This window comes from Bombyx mori, chromosome 21 (genome assembly GCF_030269925.1).
Source record: "Bombyx mori chromosome 21, ASM3026992v2".
NCBI classification, from domain to species: Eukaryota; Metazoa; Arthropoda; class Insecta; order Lepidoptera; family Bombycidae; genus Bombyx; species Bombyx mori.
The window spans coordinates 2,883,313-2,897,408 of NC_085127.1; the positions used below are offsets into that span (position 1 = coordinate 2,883,313).

General features: G+C 37.4%; 2 protein-coding genes and 1 long non-coding RNA gene across 3 annotated transcripts in view; all 3 read right to left on the reverse strand.

Annotated features, from left to right (window-relative positions):
* LOC101745282 (uncharacterized) lies at nt 1-4,193 on the reverse strand. Its single transcript, XM_012689902.4, has 4 exons — nt 4,007-4,193; nt 3,473-3,684; nt 2,495-2,605; nt 1-415 (listed from the first exon to the last, which is right to left on the reverse strand). The coding sequence occupies exons 1-4, from the start codon at nt 4,148-4,150 to the stop codon at nt 205-207; spliced, it is 678 nt and encodes a 225-aa protein (XP_012545356.3). The 5' UTR covers nt 4,151-4,193; the 3' UTR covers nt 1-204.
* A 606-nt stretch (nt 4,194-4,799) lies between these two features.
* Nucleotides 4,800-7,695, reverse strand: LOC110385097 (uncharacterized). The gene is made up of 4 exons (XM_021347648.3): nt 7,417-7,695; nt 6,508-6,725; nt 5,722-5,832; nt 4,800-5,063 (listed from the first exon to the last, which is right to left on the reverse strand). The coding sequence occupies exons 1-4, from the start codon at nt 7,564-7,566 to the stop codon at nt 4,850-4,852; spliced, it is 693 nt and encodes a 230-aa protein (XP_021203323.1). The 5' UTR covers nt 7,567-7,695; the 3' UTR covers nt 4,800-4,849.
* Nucleotides 7,696-12,189: 4,494 nt separating this feature from the next.
* LOC101743025 (uncharacterized) overlaps nt 12,190-14,096 on the reverse strand; it is a 36,697-nt gene continuing 34,790 nt past the window's right edge. Inside the window, exon 7 of the long non-coding RNA XR_009975905.1 lies at nt 12,190-12,363. This is a non-coding gene — a long non-coding RNA (uncharacterized LOC101743025). The remainder of the gene's footprint in view (nt 12,364-14,096) is intronic.

Here is a 14,096-nt window from a genome sequence, read left to right on the forward strand (position 1 = left end):
TACAATAACACAGTGATCAGAAAATTCAATAATTGTAATTTTGAAAACTCCCATTAATTTTGCATTTAGTTGTCCGTGATCGCGTTACTCTTTAATGAAATAATGGATACGACGAAATCGATATCAGGAGCCATTGTAACAATTACTCCATCAACCCTCAAAGTTATCCTAGATTACTATATAAACCAAATTCTAGACTTCTGTTTAAATAAAACTACTACTGAAAAGGGACCACGGATTTAACCCTGTATCCACTTTCGGCGCTGGAGCGTTATAATAACCTTGAGCTAAGTCCACTAAGGATATAGGGCATTCGTAGATGTCGCAGTTTTGCAGCAGCACTCCTAGTCGATGCGCTGAGTCGTAAACAGCGTGCTCTATTGGCTCCGTTGAAAGCACTTTTGACATTGGTAAACTGAAAAAAGGTTTTTTTTGATTTTCAATTGTTTTAAAATTTGAACAAAGAAGCCGTGTGCGAGAGCGGTTGTGTCCTATGTAAATGTTCTGTGACCCATAGCATTGGAATCAACAGTATTCTATTAATTTCTTAGAGTAGGAAGTAAACATAACACGGCCCAAACTGAGATAAAAGCTTGGCTTTTGTTGCAGGTGAACAATGACTTTTAAACAAAATCAGCTCACACGACTACTTATTAACTGATATAGTTAAGACAATAGTAGCACGAATCCGTACTCAGAATATAACTAGTCAGGTCATAAGTATTGTCACACAGTAAAAACTTTTCTTTTAGAATGCTGGCCACAAAAAAGTTTATTGAATTCGAATTTCGAATTGTTCTTGAAAATAAAAATGTATACTTTTAGAATTTTACTCATTTTTAAATATGGAGTGGACGCTTAAAGAAGACCGTGTTGCAGTTATTGCGTTGCATCGTTGCGGTTACGCGCCAATTCAAATTTTTAACATACTGAAAAATTTGAATATAACCAAAAGATTCGTTTATCGTACCATCAAACGATACAATGAAGACTCTAGTGTAGATGACAGGTCAAGAAGTGGTCGCCCTCGGTCTGTTACGACTCCAGCAGTGATAAAAGCTGTGAAGGCGCGAATTCAAAGAAATCCCGAACGTAAGCAGAAACTGTGGGCCCTTCAGATGGGGTTAAGCAGAACCACGGTGAAAAGGGTGTTAAATGAAGACTTAGGGCTTCGGGCATATCGAAGAAAAACAGGACATCGTTTGAATGCTCGACTAATGGACCTGAGACTGAAGAGATGCCGCGCTTTGTTGAAGCGGTACGCGGGAAAAAAATATCGAGAAATTCTTTTTTCGGATGAAAAAATTTTTACCGTAGAAGAGAGCTACAACAAACAAAATGATAAGGTGTACGCACACAGTAGTGAAGAAGCGAGCAACCGTATTCCGCGTGTCCAACGAGGTCATTTTCCATCCTCGCTCATGGTACGGTAGGGAGTTTCTTATTGAGGCTTAACAGAGGTACATTTTTGTGAGAAAGGTGTAAAAACGAATGCAGTTGTGTATCAAAATACAGTCCTGACGAACCTTGTGGAACCTGTTTCTCATACCATGTTCAATAACAGGCACTGGGTATTCCAATAAGATTCGGCGCCAGCTCATAGAGCGAAGAGCACACAAGACTGGCTGGCGGCGCGTGAAATTGACTTCATCCGGCATGAAGACTGGCCCTCCTCCAGTCCAGATTTGAATCCGTTAGATTACAAGATATGGCAACACTTGGAGGAAAAGGCGTGCTCAAAGCCTCATCCCAATTTGGAGTCACTCAAGACATCCTTGATTAAGGCAGCCGCCGATATTGACATGGACCTCGTTCGTGCTGCGATAGACGACTGGCCGTGCAGATTGAAGGCCTGTATTCAAAATCACGGAGGTCATTTTGAATAAACTTTAGTGTCATAAGAATCTATGTTTTGTTAAGTTCATTTTGGTATATGAATGGTTACATAATGAATAAACTTATTTCAATTATTTTACATTAAACATGTGACAGAATTTATGACCTGACTAGGTATAACTAGTAAAATTATATTAAAATGATCACATGCTCAGTGAGAAAGTGGTTACTGGATCTTTAGATGGAATAGCTCATTAGAATACCAGCCAACAGGAGGGAGGGAAAACTGGAGCTCATAGGCACATATGCTGTTATCTAACTCGAAATAAGAGACCAAGGTATTAATAATTGTGTCGTGAAATGGCTGGCCCACCATTAACGTCAATGATATACTTGTTTTGCGACAGAAATCCGTGTATACTTGGAATCTTATCTTTATGGGATGTAGAAGCTATCACTTCAAATTATGCTTAAAAAAATATATTTATACAACTAAAAAATAATTGAGAATCTATTTTTATTTGAAAATTAGCCAAACGGACTGTCCGTGGCGAGGGTCAATGATTTGACAACACCAATATTTTCGTTAGGTAGGCTTAGCGATACACTATTTGCTTTTAGTGGTGACCAAAACAGACCAGTTAAGGTTTTTACTTACGTAAATAATGCTCTAAACATTTCTTCTATCATGTTCTCTCCATGTGGCACTATCCTCTGTGTTGTTTCACATAACGTTTTCAAAATACAACTGCGACCGTTATAACCCATTCTGTTAAAATGAAAAATCCAAAAATGCAACATTTATCTGGCCAGAACTTTTATAGCAATAAATTACCTCACATCTATCATAAGCCAAAAATCTTCAGAAATTGATAGGCAATGTGGTTTAATTGATTTTTTTTATAGTCACGAACCGTTGTTGATAAAAAACAAATTGTTTTTTTTTTATTTCCTAAAGAATACAATGGGTCGTCTAAAACTGAGTCCTAACCGCTTAGCGAAAATCCAATAAAAAGAAACATTTGTGTCGCTAGAATGTCCAACAATATATTTCAATATGTCGACATATTAATGTTGGCCGTTTTCGTCCATAGTCTCTGAATTACGAAGTAAAATAAAAGACGTTCAGGAACGTAGCATTTTTTTTCTTATCGCTAAGATAAGTAGACCAGCTCACGGTGTTAAGCAGCAGGTGGACCATTTTGGCATGTCAGTAGCCACCGAAGCCCATAGATATCAAAAACATAAATGCCACAACCCACCTTGAGCCATGAGTTCTAAGTGTCAGTTTACAGTAAAATGGCTGACCCACCCTTCAAATCAAAACGCATTATTGTTTCACGAAAAAAGCAGGCAGGGTGGTGGTACAAACCCATTACATAAGTTATTTTTTGCAAGTTTGTTTTTTATTACACGATGTGGTTTCTTTCATCGTGGAAGTGATGAGTCGTGAACGTTTGGTAAATAAGTATTTCAACAGAAAAATCGGTATCTGCCTGCGGGATTCGAACACCGCCACAGCCGCATCCCTGCGCAATGCACTAGGCGTCTTATCCCGCAGACAACGACGACTTCAGATATTTCTGTACTAAATAATTAAAAGCATCCACATGCAACGTATTCCATGGGTACTTACTTATCCATGATAACTTCTAGTTTCTGGTACAGCTCGCGTCGGTTCCTCCTCAAAGCGGCAGGCTTCCTTTGCTTTTTGCGGAAGAACGCTGCAGTTTCTGTTGTATTTGGTAACTCATATGCGATACCCCAGTTGAGGCCAAATGTGAAGGTGCCAGGTGATGAGGATGGTGACGGTTGGCCTATAACACCGACCGTCATGCATCCCGCGCACTGGATACAAGGATCACATTAGTTATATTGAATATTTTCGCCATGAATTATCTTGTTTGATTTCTGCTTTAATTAATGAAACATTTTTCATGATTACCTTCTAAGAGCATCGTGGAGAATAGTATTGGTAGCCTAATAATAAATGAGATGTTTGTTAAAAATAGTAAGATATCATTTTTTTAAATGTTAATTTTCATAGGATGAAATAATATAGAATGTTAAAAAGAAGAGGAAGGCCTAAAAATTTGGAATGGTGGCATCGATTGATTTATGTCTATTAAACTCCTATAAGCAAGTAAGTAATAAATAACTAAGCACTTACGGAAAAAGAAGATCCTTCAGGGAAAGCGATGTAACGTTTTCTTCTAGACAAAACCTTTGAAGATCGTCCCGTATCCACATGTGGTGAAGCGCACGAAATAGTCGCAGAACTCAACAAAAATAAAACGCAAATTTTAATCATCATTGAAATACCCAGATAATACTCATACGAAACAACATCCAACGAACACCTTAGTTCATAATCACACGTCCGAGATTATAATGGATGCAGAAATGGGATTAAGAAAGTGTGTCTATCTTCCGGTAACGGTGCAAGTATTAAATAGTCGTGACTAGTTCGAAACGTGTTAATCGTTTTCAACGAAATCGTGAAAGGTCTGTTATGATGTATTTGTTATACTTTTAAGTGAAATGAAACATTTCTCTATTCGTTTCTGCCCACATATCGACAGTGTCTTTTATGAGATTAGTTATTAAAGTAAGAAAAATTATGATTTTTGCCATAATTTTCAAAGTCCTTAGTATACGAAAAGTCCAAAGTCCTCTTTGCATCTCCATTACTCCAAGTGAAAAACACTGAGCAGCCAAGTTACGATGTCCTTCATGAAATTTTCAAATAAGTGTAACCATGAGATGTGATGCGATTAGCGTATTGGGATGATAATTTACGAGCGACCACCTGCCTATTACTGCGGAGAACGCTCTGACCCGTTGGATAAGCCTTAAAAACTATTAACGATTCGCATCTCTGTCTTTAAATTCCTTTAATTTCCTAAATTGTAAAATAAAGTATAATTTATCCCGCTACATATTATTCAATGAAACTTCAGCTCTGGTATAAGACAAATTTAATAAAAACTGGTTCAACGAAAAGCTTAACCAATCATCCAAAGTTGCTGCTGAACAAAGCCCAAGGATTTCTCAAAGTATCCACATTAGGAGATGGAGCATTATAATATCCTTTGGCCCAATCCACCAGAGATATAGGACAGTTGAACATGGCGTCGCAGTTCTGAAGAAGGACTCCTAAGCGATGTGCTGAATCATAGATGGTGTGTTCGAGAGGCTCCGATGATAAAACTTTAACCATTGGTAATCTGAAATTAAATTCATTAATTTTGTAATTACATGGTATATATAAAGTGAAGTACCTTGTTGGTTTTACTGAAAATAGAGTTTTATAAATCCGCATGGATAGCTGGCAAACAATCTACTTATTCTTGCTATGAAGCATGAGCTTTTGAAAATGGAACAGCCTTTATTTTGACAAGTTAGGGAAATTGACATTTCTACTTGATTGCACACAGTGTATGGCAGAATTATGTGATGCGTAAAGAGAAGATGCATGTGACTAGTAAATGTATGGAAATGGTAGTGCAAGGTAGAAGAGGGGGGAGGTCGACCGAAGAAGACATGGATGGAGTGTGAATGACGATAGGAGAGAGAGAGAGGAGTGAGTGTTGAGATGAAGGCTGAAGAATGGAGAAGAAAAATTAGCTGTGCCGACCCCACCTAGTAGGATAAGGTGGAGAAAAAGAAGAATTTATGGCAGAATTCTCTTTGTGATCCAATTTGGTAACCACTTTAAGTAGATAATGATTATTTCCAACTGATCATCAATTTGCAACAAAAAAATAACGAGAATCAATTTTTTTCTTCAATAGACAAAAAAACAGGTTACATTGAGGCGTTTATACTGTTTTCTCTTTTATGAATTACCTTACCATATATTATATTACATATGTTAAAACTCACGTGAATAGCGAACGGAATACTTCTTCAACCATATTTTCTCCGTGAGGAACTATGCGCTGTGTGGTCTCACACAAAGTCTTTAGTATACATTGTCTACCGCTGTAACCCATGCTGAAAAATCATTAAATGAGTAATAAAATATTCAATGCAATACATTTAATTTGTCTTACAATCCTCGCTAAGGATGCAAGACCGTCGTAAGATTGACAGACTCGAAATGTGATGTTGGAGACGTCTCCTCAGAATTCCGTGGAACGCGCACCCTACCAATGTTTCGATCCTGAAAGAGCTCAATATCAAAGAGAAACTATCGTCAACGACTGTTTGGACTCAAATACGAATCCTCAAGTTCTTCGGGCACATCACTCGTAATGAGGACTCTATTGAACGGTTGGTGGTGCACGGGAAAGTCGAGGGCAAAAGATCTCGCGGACGATCTCCAACACGACGGACCGACCTCATAAAGTCTGTGACTCACTCCAACATAAATGATTGCTCTCACTCTGCGAAACACCATGTCTTGAGACGTTGCATCGCGAGAGCATCGGTATCGCAGGATCCGACGGATACATGACCACGACCACTCTGTCAAGAGTGTACGACTGGGAAGAAAGAATTTAATTTGCGTTATTCTGCCATCTCCACTGTCATATCTATTCCGATTTACAGCAAATCATCATGCCGTCGGTTTCGATAATACACAAGCTATCTATATATAGCGATCAAAAATCTCAAGGATAGTGGACCATGTTTTTTTTTGTTAACGCCTATAAACTTTGAATGTACCTGTCCAAAATAGTCTCAATCTTCTCATACAATTCCCTCCTGCTTCTCCTCTGATGGACAGGTTTCTTGTATTTGTACTTTTGTGTGTAGAAAGCTGTGGTTTCGGTTGCATTGGGCAGCTCATAAGCAATGGCCCAGTTGAGCCCAAAGGTGAACGTGCCGGGGGCTGTCGATGGAGCCGGTTGCCCTATGAGACCCACAGTCATACATCCAGCACACTGAAACACGAAAGTATTCAATGCTGCTAATATCGAGGTCGAGGTTGCTTGCTAAATCAGATGCTAGGAATACTAAATATATCCAGTTATGTATATATAGATTTTAGAATTAAGAAAATAAGTTTTTACTATTTTTTTTCTTATATGGGTAGACGAGCTCACAGCCCACCTGGTGTAAAGTGGTTACTCTACTAAGTGGTGGTGGTGGGAGCTCATAGACATACACACAACTTAAATGCGCCGCCCACCTTGAAATATAAGTTCTAAGGTCTCAAGTTTAGTAACAACGGCTGCCCCACCCTTCAAACCGAAACGCATTACTGCTTCACGGCAGAAATAGGGGGGGTGGTGGTACCTACCCGTGCGGACTCACAAGAGGTCCTACCACCAGTAAAACAGGTATGAAAGAAAAGTTTCGATGCAGATTTTTCATTGCTAATGTGAGTAGACGAAGTAGACGGCCCTTCTTGCAAGATTGATTTTTATTCCACTACGGTAATTCTTGTTTGTGGTATGGTGACATAATATTTACAATAACTTTACCGTTCAGCTACAAGAATATACTAATATATTAAAAACTGCATATGGTATTAAAGTATGATTATTTCAATAAAAAAAATAAAAAAATAAACTATTTTACTTAGCAAAGTCAGTTTCATCATTCGATGAAAGTTTTATTTTCATTACTTACCGAAAAACTGGATCCTTCAGGAAATGCAACATATCTTCTTCTCCTTGACAATAATTTAGATTTAGATGGATAAATTTCATTACAAGCACCTAATATAACGTAACACATCAACATCATAATAATCCCTAGATGTCTTAGAATTATATTCATTTTACAGTTGAATGAAAAAAAAAAAGAAAATCTGAACTCGAATTTAGAAATTTTCCTACTCAATTGTGTTTTTTATTATTCAATTCTTGGTCTTCAAACTGTCTTACAGTTTGAAAGTGGGATAAACACTGGTCAATTACTGCTAACAGTCAAAAAAATGTCACAAAAAAAATCAAGTAGTAACTGTTTCAGATGTATCTGCTAAAAGGTTTATTAGAACAATTTGCTTGTACTCGCGAAGTGTAACGAACTCTCATTGTTCTAAATAATGAAAGGCGTCTGTTTTACTTTCGAATTGTCGTCCTAAATTTAAATTAAATAGAAACTTCAAATTCAAATAATGTTGATTTCGTATCGAAATTTATATTTTTTAAATTATTGTAAACGGAGGAGACTTCATAGATGAGCAAACGGTATTTGTGTAATTCTAAGTCGTACTTTAAGACTACCAATAGATTAGCAGATTGCCAATTTTTAAATTATCCTGAATTTACTAATGATAAAATTAATTAAATTGATCATATCAGTGGTTCCTTCTTTTTTTTTATTTCTTAGATGGGTGGATGAGCTCACACCCACCTGGTGTTAAGTAGTTACTGGAGCCCATAGACATCTACAACTTAAACGCGCCACCCACCTTGAGATATAAGTTCTAAGATCTCGGTATAGTAACAGAAGATATTGGTACGCATGGTAGCTTAAAAATTTACCATTCTACTAGTACTCACGTCAATAAATAAAAATGCGAGTTTAATTGATATTACACGATGTTATGCTCCGTGGAAGTCATTCGTGAACATAACGCGCTAAGTACAACACGTTTTAATCATAATTAAAATAATTTCAATTTACACGAATACCCCGGTCGTCTCATCTCAGACGAAAATCGACCGATTTCCACGACAAGAGTTTCGTTTTACTAAATTTTATTATTAGATTCACGAAAAAAGATGGCGCCTTTGATTAGATATTTTGGCAAACTTGAAAAATATTTTATTTTTTTAAAGCCACAATCACATCGCAGACTCAGACATGTTCCATGAAAGTTTAATGCAGTTCATTTGGAGAAGTGCAATCCTAAAATAGGCATCAATGTAATCCCCCGAGATCGTAGGTCTCCGACCCGAGACCCCTCTTATCCCCACAGTTTTAGCGTCCCGAAGATTTATGAAAAACATATATCACAGCCGTCGACATGTTGTCTTTACCATTGGCTCCCACAATTTTTTTAATGTTTCGATTAAAACTCTACATTTCCTCCAATGATTTAATGGACTATTCTGGGTAAGTCTAGATAGTCAATAGAGTAGAATAAATATTCATAGTATCTAAACAGTAGCTCACGGGCGCAGAACTGTGATGTCAAATGAAAAGATGGCGAACGAAGAATAAAAGACTGAGCTAAATTCATAACAATAATATGGTCACAAATCAACTATGTCTATTGGTGTCTAAACTAAAAACTTCAAATATACTGTCAATTTAATGTGTATTAAGCTAGCAAAAAGAGTTCATGAAGACAATATTTGCATCTATCTAAAGGACACTATTTGGAAAAATGGACGGCTTATTGTTAAGAGAACTCTCATTTGAGAAATATCTAGATTCATTGGAGTAACTAATGTAGTTTCGACGAAGATAAAAGGGAATAAGGTAAATAATAATATAAAATAGTGAACTAAATACTAAACTAACGGACTACCCCAATAATAGATAGGTACCTACTACAAAAAAAGTAGAAAAATACAATGTAATCTTAAATCTTAAATGTTCCAAACCGAGCCAATGGTAAGGGCCTAAACCCATTGGTGTGTAAGACGATAACTATTTTAGGAATTCGTCGCTAAAAAGCTTTCTTGCCATGTTGCCAATTGAAGTAAATATATTATATACTGTATATTGTACGGTATATTGTATACTGTAGCACTGAACAATTTATTCACAAAAATTTAACTTATATACATACATGGCTTTAAAAGAACATTCCCGAAGCAAATTCGAAATTAAGCAACTGTAGGTATCTGTTTAAACCAAGAATGAAATTCATTTAGCTAAGGGTAAATTAAATATCGATTTTTTTTTATTTGAATCAATTTACAATATTTTCTCTAAAAATCACATTAGTGAAGAAATATCTACATTTTAGCGGCCATCTCCAGACAGTGAAGCTAGCTTTACATGTAATACAAAAAATAATTATAAATCTTTAGAGGGTATCATCATCATCATCATTATCCTGCCCTTCTCCCAGTCACCTGGGGTCGGTGCAACATGTTTTCTCTTTCCATACTCTTCTATCATATACCATTTCTTCGTTCACTCCCCTCTTACCGATAACTCCCCTCTTACCCATATGTCGGATAATAATAGTAATACGGGAATCAACTACTAAGAAATACTCGAAAATACGAGCGTAAATATGTGTGTATGAATTTTGTGATATGTGTAGTGCATGTATGAGTGTGATAGATAGCACACGTGTGTTTGCATGTGCGTATGCTGTGTGACTTTGTAACTTTGCTAGTGTGTATGCAGTTGTGGTATACATAGATATGTTTAAACGCAAAAAAATAGAGGTCAAATAACATAAATGGAGCGAAATTTATTAATGGGTTAGAAGTTTCATATTTCGTAGGCAATAAAACCCAAAAGCCTACCAAGCAAAGGCAACTTAGATTTCAACAGTAATAGTCTTTATGATCTGTTTACGGCTCAGAAAAAAACTATCGCCTAAACTCAAAGATGCTTAGTGAAAATGTATCGAATCAAAATTTTCATATTGAAATGAAACTTATTTTAATGTCAACAAGTCTCGTAGAAAAATAATGTTTACACAGTAAATAATATGATCGATATTCGATGCAAATGCGTGTCGTATACTGGCGTTTGATCGATTTTAATGGATAGCCTAGTTCGTGAGGCCGTATCCTTTTTGTGGTCTATGGTACAAGCGGATGTCTTAAATATTTTGATTTATTTCAAACTAGTGTCGAAATTCATTAGCGTATTTTGCTTATAAGAACAAACGATCCAGCTAGGGTCATGAGGCAAGCAAAGCCCGTGAACATAACAACGCTATTGATTCTACGGTCTGATTTAATAAATAAAGCATATAATGCAATAAAGCTTACTATAAAGTCAATGATTATCTAGAAGATTGCACAAAGTGGGAATGAGTTGCTCGCTCCGGGCATTTCAATATTGTAGTAATTGTTACGTTATAATACTCATTGTAAAAAACTCATATTTAAAAAAAAACATGTAATATTAAAAAATTAATAAATAATAATTTATTAAAAAAAAAAAAAAAAAACATGCCCGCTGAGTTTCTTGCCAATTCTTCTCAGGACGGAGGCTAGTTCTTGTGAATTGGCGGTAGTTCTTTTGACGTTCAACAAGTATGTACTTTCATTTATGTTGAATAAAAAATTTTTGATTTGATTTGATTTGATTTGAGGTATTAAGCTAAACTGTAAAGCCATAACTGGCACTCTATGTTTCAAACGAACAAAAATACTTCACAACAGAAGTAGTCAGGACGATTTTATATAATTATGTACTTGTATGGCGCTATCTCCAATCAAACTTAATAATTATTAGGTCGCATTTTCTCATTTTCCGATTTTCCGTTGTAGACGAAACATATGTCAAACAAGAAAGCAAATAAAAAAAAAAAAACAAGCAACTGAAATCAAAAAATACGAAAAATGTAATCGCTTGTCGCTCATACTTACACCACCTCGACCAAGAATCTTCTAGTTCATGTTACGGAATAATATCATTAGAATATTATACTTGATAATATTCCGTTGCAGCACTCACGTGCCTACAAATTTCATTTAAATAAAAATGGACAAATATTAAATCATTGTGGAAAGCTTAAATTGATGGTGATTAATTACCTTACAGTCTACATAGTATTAAATGATTACCGAAATTTAGCTACCTTTTTTCCTACCTATTCTATTAACCTCGAGGGGTCATACTAGATTCACGGGGCCCTAACGATATGAAATCGATACTTCAATCGAATGTTAGAAAGGTTGCCCCCTCTTCAAAAGACAACTCACAACTTTTGCGGTCGCAATACTGCGGTAAAGATAATCAAAGTGGCGTTAATATCTACTTGCGCATGCTTACAATACGTACTACAAGTGAATGCCAGTTGGCGATTGCAATGCGAGTCCAATAATAGTCAGGGAATGCTACCGTCCATTCTTTGAATCTTTTAGACGCCTTTTGCGACATCCATGACAAGAGTTAGGATACTGCCAAACCGAAATCGCTGATATTGTCATGGATTCCATAACTATGTTGGAAGAAGTTATTACATTTAATTGTGGTAGGACCTCTTGTGAAGCAGTAATGCGTTTCGGTTTGAGGGGTGGGGCAGCCGTTGTACTGAGACCTTAGAACTTATATCTCAAGGTGGGTGGCGCATTTACGTTGTAGATGTCTATGGGCTCCAGTAACCACTTGACATCAGGTGGGCTGTGAGCTCGTCCACCCGTCATGGCAATAAAAAAAAAAGATGGGTTCCAAGTCCATAGTCTGTTTCTCACACAGCGCCAGTGGCACATCAATTCAAACTCGTTCAGTTAATCTAAATGAAAACAGTACAACTGAACAAACTGAACCTTAACTTTATTGAATTAAGTTTTAAATTTATTTAATTCAAGTACAAAATCAAGAAACGAGAACGTACAATCATTGGCTTGACTACAAATATCAGGATCCGAAAGTTCGGTGTACGCGATGCCGACTTCTTTGTGGAATTCCTCATCGTGTAGGGGTGCTCTGTAAATAAAGGACAATTTATTGCGAGACGTCATGTGAAGGTGTTAAGGTACAGTTTACGTTGTTCGTGAATTAGTTATTGCTTCGAAATAGCCTCAACAGCGATTTTCTTTGTAGTGTGATCTTCTATATCCCTTTAAATACAAAAACAAATTGAATAATCTTATACCTTTAAACGAGCAATTCTTGTATATTAATATATATGTATATAATCTGAATCTCGGAAACGGCTCCAACAGTTTTCATAAAATTTAGTATACAGGGAATTTCGGGGGCGATAAATCGATCTAGCTACGATTTATTTTCAGAAAATGTTGTTTTATTCGTGTTTTCAATAATCAACTCTTCCCGACATCTATTGGCGAATAATAATACTATTTTTCTTAATTGGGGGCAACTAACCGCTTTAAAGACACAACAAGATGGCGTTATCAAAAAAAAACCGAGCAAAGCTCGGTCATCATCTAGTGATCATAATATTAGGAAATATTTTAATTTATGTACGTAACTTTTGACGAATGTTTCATCGGTTTCCAGTTTTATTACTCAGTCCTCTGGCTTTAAATGCCTATCAGAAGACTGCCGGCCGACCTTGACACAGGCTCAGCTATCAATTGTAAGTATTTTGGTTAATTACTGGTGGTAGGACCTCTTGTGAGTCCGCATGGGAAGGTATCGTTACCCTGCCTACTTCATATACTTCATTTTTTTTTTTTTTTCTACCAAAGCTGATAGCCTTTAGTGGCTATTTCAGCGTAACCGTGGCTAGTAGGTGAGTCCACGGGGCTCAAACCTGACTACGATGCTAACACGAACCCTAGCAAGAGTCGTGCTTCGCAGAATCTACCACCGGATCGGAAACGCGACCCACTGAGAAGATCCGGCGAGAAACTCAGTGGGCTGTGTCTGAGAGTTAATTTACTCGTCGAGCCCTTCGTCGCAAGCGACGGGTTCGACGAGAACGGTGACCGGTGCTTGAAGTACCTACCTAAAAGCACCGTTAGTGGATCGGGAGGATCCGAGATGACGTGTTTTGGGCGACGTCGACTGCTTTCCATTCTGTCCACAGGATCGGAAATGTAGTTACCGGCGGCCACGATGAGAGGGTTCTCGTGTCGTGCCGCTTTATCGAAGTGGGCCGTGAACCAGTAATGCGTTTCGGTTTGAAGGGCGGGGCAGCCGTTGTAACTATATTGAGACCTGAGACTACCTGAGACTCATATCTCAGGTGGGGGGCGGCATTTATGTTATAAATGTCTATGGGCTCCGGTAACCACTTAGGACCAGGTGGGCTATGAGTTAGTCCACCCATCTATGCAATAAAATAAAAAGCATTGCACTATGGGCGTAATCAAGACAGCCAATATACAAAATTACGATTTCGGTCTTGTGTTTCAATGAAGACGGTATTTACGCTGTGAGTATGAACTTCGGTGACCTCTTAGCAGACCACGAGCTCACACATGTCCACTACTTGTTAGTACTGATGGTAGGACCTCTTGTGAGTCCGCACAGATAGGTACCACCGCCCTGCCTATTTCTGCCGTGAAGCAGTAATGCGTTTCGGTTTGAAGGGTGGGGCAGCCGTTGTAACTATACTGAGACCTTAGAACTTATATCTCAAGTGGGTGGTGCATTTACGTTGTAGACGTCTATGGGCTCCAGTTACCAACCAACACCAGGCGGGCTGTGAGCTCGTCCACCCATCTATGCAACAAAAAAAAAAAGGGTTT